Below are 11,713 nucleotides of genomic sequence, written 5' to 3' on the forward strand. Positions count from 1 at the left end.
GTGACGAGCGAACGCTTCAACCATCAATCTACCCCACCGAGACAGTAGGACAGGTGCCTAGTTTGAGGAAGGAGACCAAACAAACAGGACGCGGAGGAAACTGGACCCACAACACCTGTATGAAGACGTTCGCATCGACGAAAACGTATGCAATGGAGCAGCAATGTACAGGAATGAGAAACGACAGTAAGTTCAGTGATCAATCACGATTTCTTCTTCAACAACAAGGTACATGACGTCACGTCTCCCGAAGTCGAAATGAACGTCTTGTAAACACGTGCCTGGTCTGAACGTTCTTCGGGTAGACAGATTCGGGGGCGGAAGTGTGAAGGTGAGGAGCCATATCTTACACACGCAGATCTGACTTGATGGTGATACAATGCCCTTTCCACATCCATAAGAGCATGAGCATCGATCTGCGCAACTGGAAACCGATGACATGTGTCAACCAAGTCAACGATCCTGACCACCCGATCCCGTTTGTCGCTTCCTATGACAAGCATGGGTTCCTAATATCAATTCTAACCTGAATCCTCACGAGTATCAACTTGTCTAAATGTTGCACAGAGAGAAACTTGAACTGATACTGATGGCTGCAGATTGTACCACACGTTCATCCCGGATGAAGAATTGACTAGACTTTGCATGTGTTTATGATGGGTGCCACCGGTGGGGCAAGATACGCTCACCTTTTCGCAAACCCCTTTATCATTACTATTGATTCATAAACTCATTTGTTCTCATCGCTATATGGCTGCAATATTGCCGATGCGATGTAAAATCTTACTCACCACTCACTCATAAATACATACCTGGTCACATAATTAACACATAATTTCAGACTTATAATAAGTTGTTTTAAAAGCAAATGAACATCGCAAATTCATATATGAATTGCAGTTAGGAAATTCTGAATAATGAATGACTTGTTTAGATAACCTGCAGTTTATTTTAACTCCTTCACTTCAGAGCCATTTCCTGGCGGTGGGTAGCTTTAGTGAAGTTAAAGCATCTGCTCGTCACGCCGAAGACCAAGGTTCGATCCCCCACATGGGTACACTGCGTGAAACCCATTTCTGTTATCCCCCGCCGTGATGTTGCTGGAATATTGCTAAAAGCGGCGTTACACTATACTCACACACTCATTCACTCACACTCACTCAGAGCCCTCTCAGCTTGTATTGTAAGACAACTTTGCGGTAGATGTATCTTATTGCAGTCGCAATTTTAGTCCTAAGTAGCTACGATTTTTTTTGGCAAGACAGCTTCGTAGTCAGGTAGTTTCATTGCGAATGAAATTACAATACATAATTATCATAGATCATACCGCTACTTATCTTACCTATATATATATATATATATATATATATATATATATATATACGTATTATATTCTTCACCTATATGATCAGTAATTCATTAATATTTTCAGATTGGACCTAGGCATCACAAAATAATCGAAAGTACATTTGGTCTTTAGACATCATTTGAAGGCAAAGGAAAAGTTTGCAAGTACATATAAATGTTAACGTAAGTAATCATAAAGTGAAGTCGAGGGAACGAATACTCTCACTCTGAATGTACGCTTGTCCATGGGTGGAGGAGACTGTCCTTCTTCCATCAGGACCTCCAGCACCTGGTTCTTGACCTTGACCTTCTAGAAGTGGAGAGGACATCCGGTTGGTGGAGGGGATCGTCACCTTCCCATGGCGCTTGTGTACATTAGCTGGATTGGAGGACAGTCATCTTCCTTTGTGCATCCTGGGATGGGTGGGTGGCCAACGCCAGGAGGACTGGACCAGCAGAGTGCCCGTAGTACCAGGAACTTCTTCATTGTGAAAGCGATGTACCGGCAAAACCACACCATTTATACACTTCCAGTGCAGGACAGCTGACGTATTGTTAACTCAACGTAATTACTATTGAGTCAACATTGCATTGTATCATCAGCATAGCTTAGGTGATTAAAATGTGACTCTAAAGATCGGAAATATAAGGAATTGATTGCTATGTCATCTGGTTCTCTAAACGGACAAAGCGTAGAAACTAATTATCAAATATTGTTTTCATTGAAAGGTATTTCGTTTCAGAATGCAAATACTGAAACTGATTGTTATGTGTGTCTCTTAAAGAAACAAAACGCGAAATACAACTGTCCACATTTTTTTAACTGAAATGTAGTTTTTTTAATTTCAGAATGCAAATACTTACTTTGGAATGTCCATAATTTGAAGTTCACGTAGATGGTAGATGAAGCTATACAACATATGGAGATCTATTTAGAAATACATGTAAATGACAGACCTATATATAACTTCTGGTGATCTATTATGGAGGTCATGTATATGGTAGATAATGCTCTATAGCCGATGTTTTATTCGCGTACAAGGTCCACCGGCCCATTATACTAGCACAGAGCATGATAACGACTGTTTGACAAGAGCCCTGAGAACAAACATGACTAAATTATACATTATATAACAGTATATGGTATAGACAAAACAATACAATCTATACACGATGTTGCTAAACAACATGTTTTTCTTTGAAAAAGGAATTCCGTTTTTTTCAAAGCGAGAAAAACGTTTATTACAGACATTGAGTTTGTTACATGAAAATGAACATTTTGCCAATAGTTGATATTGTGGAATATGACTGGTGCGCTAATCCGAATAAAATGTGCACACTCAGCGTTTGGGATAATACTAAATGGGCAAAACTTTTCATGTCTTGGTATTTTGTGATATCTGCCGTTTCTACTTGAAGTCTATGGTTTGATCTGAGGAATCTTACAATATTCATTATATAGATTTTGACATCAATTAATCTAATGCAATTATGATGCCGAAAGTAATCTTTTATGGACGAAAACAATTCAAGCTTTGAACAACATTTAATTGTTTCGCCTTTAAACTTGATAGATATATTAAGCCCTATAACTACGTAGAAGATACTTTCATCTACGTAGATGATAACGTTTTACGTCACATATATTATCTTCTATCGACTTTGGTTACCATATTTTCTCGTGTAATTGACAATATTTCTGGGTCTGTTTATGTAACTTCTATCTTAATTAATAAAGACCAATATCTTGGACGTTCTTTTTTAGTGAGGTAGTATCTGAGCAGTAAAAAGTGACTCTTCATTTAGATATGTTGATATTTTGTTGAATGTATTTAAGTTATCTGTATTGTTTTAGATATTTTTAAATTTGAAATTTCCGGGGATTCGTGAAAATACAGGAAAGGCCTAAATAACATAGACCACATAAGTACTCCCTATAAAAGAATCTTACGTTGCAACACTTTCATTTAAAAGTGTCCCTGATTCAAACTAAGTATTTCAAAAGGTTTTTTTCGAAAGGAGGCATTTATTTGAAGCGGTATATAGGCACAACATAGGTATAGCATTATCACATCGGCATGTAGTCTTCGACAAACTTACAGCAGTAAAGCATGAAAATATGATTTTTTTTTTTGTCAGCTGCCTAATAAGTATCCGGTGTCCGATTCAAATTAGTCGTTGCTCTTGCTTTCAGGCACTGGTGTGTCTGATCCAGACTCTTGTTATTTGCACACCAGTGTAATAAAGTTGGAATATCACTGACGTTAGCAATACACACATTCCTCATCATACGTCCCGTCGCAACAGCTGTTTAAAATCAATGAACGTTGATTTGGAATAAATGTTTGCATTCATTATTTCCTTGTTAATTTGTTATGCCATGAAAGCATATTTGATCATGTAATAAGACATGTCATCGTCGATTGAAACGTGGTCCTGCGACAGTCTATTATTGACATAACAAGCTATTCATTATCACATTTCTATTTCGCTCTTTGTCTTCGTAAGGACAGTCCTATTATGAACAATACATATTTTAAATTGAATGTTTTAATCCCTCGCTGACAACGTACGCAATACCGCCTCCTCAGTGGTAATTAGTAAGAGGTAATGAAGAGCCATCTGGTTTTGGACTGGAAGTGTATAAAAGCTGTTCTGTGTCGAGACAAGACCACCACTCTCACTATGAAGACTTTGTTGGTACTACTTGCGCTCTCCTTTGTTGCCACATGTTGGTCGCGACCCCCTCAGGGGGAAGGCGAGGGCCCACCTCCACCAACTGGCTGTCCTCCCCCTCCTGAGGGTATGGGAGAATCCCGACCACGCAGGCAAGCACAACAACAAGGCCCCGAAGGTCAGAAAGGCGAAGGCTCCGAAGGCCCCGAAGGTCAGGGAGGTGAAGGCTCCGAAGGTCCCGAAGGTCAGAGAGGTGAAGGCTCCGAAGGTCCCGAAGGTCAGAGAGGTGAAGGCTCCGAAGGCCCCGAAGGTCAGAGAGGTGAAGGTTCTGAAGGCCCCGAAGGTCAGAGAGGTGAAGGTTCTGAAGGCCCCGAAGGTCAGAGAGGTGAAGGCTCCGAAGGCCCCGAAGGTCAGAGAGGTGAAGGCTCCGAAGGTCCCGAAGGTCAGAGAGGTGAAGGTTCTGAAGGCCCCGAAGGTCAGGGAGGTGAAGGCTCTGAAGGCCCCGAAGGTCAGAGAGGCGAAGGCTCCGAAGGCCCCGAAGGTCAGAGAGGCGAAGGCCCCGAAGGTCAGAGAGGCGAAGGCTCCGAAGGTCAGAGGAGTGAAGGCTCCGAAGGTCAGAAAGGCGAAGGTTCCGAAGGTCAGAAAGGTGAAAGATCCGAAGGTCAGAGAGGCGAAGGCGGCAAAGGCCCCGAAGGGCAAAAGGAACAAGGATCTGATGGTTCCGAAGAAAGGCCGGGAAGACCACCTCAACGAAGGTATTAACTGACATTCAAGGATAGTTTCCTATGGGCTCAGTTCCATATGTATATTTCTTGTTCGGTGATTTACAATGTGATTAGGTTGTCTGACAAAACATCCACTTGCACAGTTTGGGATCGATTGGGTCATTGGATGAAGAGATATTTACAAAAAAACGGGTCCACATGCATTTCATGCCAAACTATAGGTAAGCTTCAAAATGACTATACAGTAGAGAGTATGTACATGTTTCAACTTCTTATTTGACAAGACGAGTCTGAGTGTATCTTGTATATAGAGCCGTTCATGCATTTGTGATCAGGGACGGTGGACTAGCCTGGTGGTTAAAAGTTTCGCACGTCATGTTGAAGTACGGTCCTGTTATCCATATGGGTGCAATATGTAAAACACCTTGTTCCTTCCCCAGTCATATTACCAGAATATTGGAAGGACTTACTAATAAGTCACGCATCTTTGATCAAAACCTGCAGTCACGTTACCAATGTGCGTGAAAACCCCATGAAACGTATTACTGTTTTAACGCATGTTTTCTCATCTTTTCAGACGATGATTCCTGTGAAAGAAATAAAACATATATATACTGAACGATTTTGTTACGTGTAGTTCTTGCATGTTTGTTTTGTCATAATGTGTGTTTAACGTGATGTGTGAAGAAAGATATATTGTTTTGAATACTTCGTGGTATTATAGCCTGGTTGTGGTGAAAACGTACTGATGAATTTCACTTTGAACCAAAAAACGTAAATCAAATAAACTGAAATTAAGTTTGCGAATCCTCATAATTTTACCTTGCCAGTTGAAAATGGAAATTTCAGAATTTTATACAACTTAGGATAAAAGTTGTTTAACAAACGATCATAGATTCTAATCGCTATTATTGGTTTGTATTACAAGGGGGTGAACGCAGTAGTTGCGAACAGTGATACAAATGCACGTGCAGTACGTGATGAGCGTTAACTTAGACCAACCCTACTTGTTCTCGGTATTTCATTTAATGTGAAAACTATGATCGTTTGTTAAACAACTGTTATCCTAAGTTGAATAAAATTCTGAGATTTAAATGTTCAGTAGGTAAAATTATGAGGATTCGCAATCTTAATTTCACTTTATTTGATTTACTTTTTTGTTTAAAGTGTAAAAATTTAAGACATCTTAAAGTTAAATCTTAAAATATATTCAATGTGTTCATGTGACTGACAACCGGCCTTGATTTGAACACGTGTATGTTTCGACAATTGTAATGTAGAAGTAAGGCTCACACAAACAATTTCTACTTTAAACATTTGAACACAAGCAAGTCCTGAGTCCTGTAATTTTTAGAACACCTTTTCTTTAACTTCGGAAATTCCCCCATCCAGTGTGCAAAGAGACCTTAATCATCCAATTGCCTATCACATTGCTTCGACCCATGAAGATCCGGGTTAGAATTGGTCTTTAGCAACCCATGCTTGTCGTAAGAGGCGACTAACGGGATCGGGTGGTCTGGCTCGCTGACTTGGTTGACACATGTCATCATATCCCAATTGCGTAGCTCGATGCTCAAGCTGTTGATCACTGGATTGTCTAGTTCAGACTCGATTATTTACAGGCTGTCACCATATTGCTGGAATATTGCTGTGTGCGGTGTTAAACAACAAACAAACATACATACATACATACATACATACATACATACATACATACATACATACATACATACATACATACATACATACATACATACATACATACATACATACATACATACATACATACATACATACATACATGGGACGGTGGGGTAGCCTAATGGTTAAAGCGTTGGCTCGTCACGCCGAAGGCCCGGGTTCGAATCCCCACATGGGTACGTGGTGTCCCCCGCCGTGATGTTGCTGGAATATTGCTAAACGCGGCGTAAAACCACAACTCAGTCATACAGACATACATACATACATACATACATACATACATACATACATACATACATACATACATACATACATACATACATACATACATACATACATACATACATACATACATACATACATACATACATACATACATACATACATACATACATACATTTGTGACCGCCTCCGTGGTGTATTGATTAGAGCGTCCGCCCGGAGAGCGGAATGTCGCGGGTTCGATCCCCGACCGCGGCATACCAAAAGACGTTAAAATATGGTACTTGTTGGTCCCAGCCTGGCGCTCGGCATTAATGGGTACAACAAGGACTGGTCGGCTCGGAGTCAGTATAATTCGTCTGAGTGGGGTATTCATGCTTCACTGCGGCATGGTATCTCAGTGGGCTAGCACTATAAAACCAGCTTCAGTCTGGGCTAGTACAAGCAGCCACACATACACACGCATGTACGTCGTCATATGAGCGAAATATTCTCAAGCACGACGTGAAACCCAGTTTCACCTCACCTCACCTAACATTTGTATAACGCCGATATCCAGCTCATCTCAGCTGCTCAAAGGGGCTTTGTTTTTCCTTCGTTCACTGGATGTCAATCTCAACGGCACATCGTATTGTCAATCTCAACTCCCTGGGGAGCATACAACTCTTGCAGCCACTAGGCGCACCGAGTTATTGTGGCATTCCCATCCTTACGAGGTACCCATTCACAGCTGGGTGGACTGGGACACATAGTCACAGTACTTTGTCCAAGTTTACTGCACGTTGCTGTACCCGCAACTGGGTGTTTGCACGTATTCAGATGGCCACCATCTGGTCATATACCAACGTATTCGTGGGTTCTTTTAAGTGCACAGGGTTGTGTACTGTACACTAGGGGTTGTGACAACACTGAAAGAGTCTGCACAACAAAGTTGACTCCAAGGTTTTTACACCCGGTCACAGGTGGGCTCGATCCCGTCACCTCAAGCTCGCTGGATCACTAGCCTGGTGCTTTAGTCAGTTCGACCACCGCGAAATCTCCAATTCATTGTGAGTGAAGGGTATTCCAATATCAAATATCCATTTAAATCAAACAGTAGCCTTTAAAAGGTGGAATACCATCTGCAAAGTATTCTGCAAACACTTGATACGACACAAACAATGACTAGACATAGAAGTGTTCCTTTATTTAGTTGTAGTTGACATTAGTGAATCAGACAATTAAGAATTACATTGTGTTATCTTTCCTAAAAACAAGTAATCAGAAACTTTTTAAGTAAGAGGTAGACCTGCAAAATTACATGAACATCACAGAGAAGTATACCATTTCACTTGTTGTCAAGGTCGTGGAAGGTCACGGGTGCTGCCTATCTGCTGATGTCGTCTATGAAGCCTAACGATGGTGGAGTGGCCAAGTCCAAGTTGTCAAGCAATATCCCTGCTGCTGGTGCCAACCTGACTCATGCACGTTCTCTTTCGTGAGGTGTTAACCTCGGCATCTCAATTCGCTATCGTTAGCAAAGCAATGAGAATCGTTTCTCATACACCTGCTTTTAAGGTCAAAGTATGCATGATGTCAGAATGAAATTCGCACATTTTTCATGGCGTGTCTGCATGTTGATGCCCTTGGACTTCATGTTAGTCATATCCATTGATTATTGTCATGCTAAAGTCCATCTTGATGAAAATATGGACAATTTTAGTCTGGTGCGTTTTCAATGTTGGTGAGTATTTTTTTCTGTAGATGTGTCACTCGGTAACCACTACATCGCACATTCCGACCACAAAGCCACATGGTCCACAAAATAATGAAAGAATACTAAGATGTTTATTATTTATTTCAATGTTTATTTCCAAATTATTCAACAAAAGGCTATCTGTAAAAGGAGAAGACATACACCTAACAGAACAGTGAATACTATACAACCTACATTTTGTATAGTTCATGTATCGATCAGCTGGCGTGGTGGACGTAATGACACGGAGCATGGCGGTATTGTCATGGCTACTTCAATCAGATCAGTATAATCTCGTTGGCTTTTGAATAACAGGCAATTCATAATGGCAGTTCCACGTCAATTACTTAAGATCCCCATCACTTTTAAGTATCACGCATATGTGTATCCTTTGCTAGGACTAAGTTCAAATTGAATACAAGCTAGTTCCTGAGTGGAACAGATGGACGTCATCCTTCAGGACATCACATGGTCCTTTATGCCCCCATTTCACTGGGCTACGACCTATCAAGACTATCCCGACTAGTGCCGATTCGTCACCTACGATGTTATCGTTCTCAATCGGCCAGATTTTGTTAATATTTTCCTTTTCTACGCAGTATCTACGGTAAACCTACGTAATGGACGATGAAGAAACTGTAGACTTACGTATAAATACCGATAACACTGCGATTGAGCACCCGTTGTTGATACGAGTTCACCCAGTATTGGCCGATTGGCTACGTTTAAATCACGTTTTTGCGGCGATATATCTACGCTTCACCCCCGATGGATGATATAGAGAAGAGGAAGTTGATTTTAGAGTATTATAACAAGGACATCAGATCAGCTAAAGTGATTTCAAGTAGAACAGGCATCCCTTTGTCCACTGTTTATCGTGTTTTGAAAAATATTGCAAATGGATATGGCACTGAGCACCAGGGAGGCGCAGGTAGGCCCAGAAAATTGACTGTTGGTGACAGGAGGCGGCTTGGTATTCTTGTTTCTAAAAACAAACGAAGGAGTTTAGAAAACTTAAGGCTGGATATGATTGATAGAGGAACTGTGGCTGTCTGTAAGGAGACAATTAGAAGTGAGCTGCATGCAATGGGTTGGCAGAAAAGTCGAGGAATTCTATCACCGATCATTAAACCTGAACAAAAGGGGCGAAGGTTGAACTTGTGCTTACAGCATAGAAATTTGTGCAGTAGAATAAACACTTCTGATGATCACGCCGTAGGGATAGTTAGAGGTTTAAAATTCTCATCTGACACACATCCCCATTTGTAACAGGAACCTAAACCGATTCAGTCAGATAGGGAAAACGTATTGATTTAGATAGAAGAAATATTATGTTCAGGAATAATCGAGCTGACCACAAAAGAAGAAGGGCAACATGCTCTAACATATTTATCAGACAATAACACACTAATAAATCATGACTGATTTTTAAGCTAAAGATACATACTGTGTTTATCAATTACAGTCATTGTATGATGGAAACCTTAGATTCATTTAAAAAAAATGTAAAATACACATGGAAACGATATAAATTGATTTCAAGGATGAATCATTATTCACTCAAAACTCTTACGTAGGAGAAGTACACTGAGTCAATTATATATCTATGTGGCAGAGTAGTTAAGCTTGGCTCTAAGAGTCTTTATTGAGCCCAAACACATGCTGAAGACTTGCGCTTCCGTAGGAGAAGTACACTGTATCAATTTACGTGAATGGCATAGTGGTTAAGCTTGGCTCTAAGAGTCTTTGCTAAATTGTTAAAACCACTGGTTGCTGCACTGAGTGATATCTCGCCTAGAATACATTTATGACATTCATACTCAAAGAATTATTGATGTATATATTCAACACACCTTCCACTACTTTTCAAGATCTTGGGTTAAAGACTTATTGGGGAAAATCATGTTTTAACCAGCAATAGAAATTATACAGCTGAGTACATAACTTCTAGAATCCAGATTCTAGATGCCACATCATAAGACAGAACTTATAATACAAAACTGTACAAAATTGTAGAGGAGGAGAATATATTGCATCAAATAGAGCTCAACGTATTGGGTCTTTTGAAGCTATTTACATAAGTTAGAGGAACTTGGAAAAGAATAGATTAAGACCATTTAAGTTCAATAAAAGGGATCTTCATTAGATCATGGTTGGATGGTTTGGTGTACGGTATATTGAAAGAATGGTTGTAGATGGACTATCAAGAGCAAGGAAGCAGATATGTTACAGTAAATGTGTCAAATCAGGAAATGTGTAAATTTCCTGGAATATTTAGCAAATGGCTACATTTCCTGATTCACTCAGTAAATTTACACATTTCCTAAATATTCCAGGATATTTACACATTTCCTGATTTGAGGGCCTGATCTTTTTACACATTTCCTGATATGAAGATTTTGCTCAATTTGCAATGAGAACAGGAAAATGTGGCCAGATCTGTTGATTGTACATGGCAAGCCTCGTCATCCTCAAAGCCAGGGGTCTGTAGAACGTCTTAACTGTGACATCAAGGATATGTTAGTTGCCTGGTTAGCGGACAATGCCACAACTGACTGGCCGAGTGGACTACGATTTGTGCAGTTCCAGGAAAACAGCAGGGATCACTCTGGAATCAAACAGTCACCTTTCAGAGCCCTGTTTAGAAGTGAGCCGAGAGTAGGTGTTCGTTCTTCTACCCTTCCGCCTGAAATACTGGGACGTCTTGTCACTGAAGATGACCTGCATGCAGCATTCGAGCCGTCTGCAACACCGCCAGCAACACACCAGCGGGACCATCCATCCTCTGCAGAGTCACCATCATCAAAAATCTCACAGATTGAGGAGCAGCATCAAAACATCCAGCTTAAAATCCATTATGTTTTTGTACATTTGTAAATATTTTATATTCTTTGCTCTTGTACCACTGATGGTGGTTTTATGAGAATAAAGTTGAAGTTGAAGTTAACCGCAAGAGAGCTGCTGATGGACAGTTTGCTCAAGCTGAACGCATGGTGAAACGCAGTCGTTTGGAACATGTTGCTGGAAATCCAGGTGATAATGTGACAATACCAATCCCCCTTGTAGATCGTGGCAAAGGGGGACCCCCGAAATATCATTGGTGGGATATTGGATAGAAATGAGAATGACTTGTATCGGGTTGCTGTGAGATCTGGTATCCTGAAGGAACGCTACTACAGAAGTCAATTTGACTTGTGCGCTCAAAACCTTTTGTCCATGGTTGATGTACAAACTGACAAAGAAATTGGACTGCGTCAAGCTGTGCAACAAGAATCAATCTGTCGTGGTCAAGGATACACTAAGTGCA

At 40.6% G+C, this 11,713-nt stretch overlaps 1 protein-coding gene across 1 annotated transcript; it reads left to right on the forward strand.

Annotated features, from left to right (window-relative positions):
- Positions 1-3,957: 3,957 nt before the first annotated feature.
- Positions 3,958-5,367, forward strand: LOC124278730 (S-antigen protein-like). The gene is made up of 3 exons (XM_046714496.1): positions 3,958-4,465; positions 4,532-4,778; positions 5,326-5,367. The coding sequence occupies exons 1-3, from the start codon at positions 3,958-3,960 to the stop codon at positions 5,330-5,332; spliced, it is 762 nt and encodes a 253-aa protein (XP_046570452.1). The 3' UTR covers positions 5,333-5,367.
- Positions 5,368-11,713: the final 6,346 nt, after the last annotated feature.

Source organism: Haliotis rubra, unplaced genomic scaffold (genome assembly GCF_003918875.1).
Source record: "Haliotis rubra isolate DU_JTF1 unplaced genomic scaffold, ASM391887v1 Scf2400, whole genome shotgun sequence".
NCBI lineage: Eukaryota > Metazoa > Mollusca > Gastropoda > Lepetellida > Haliotidae > Haliotis > Haliotis rubra.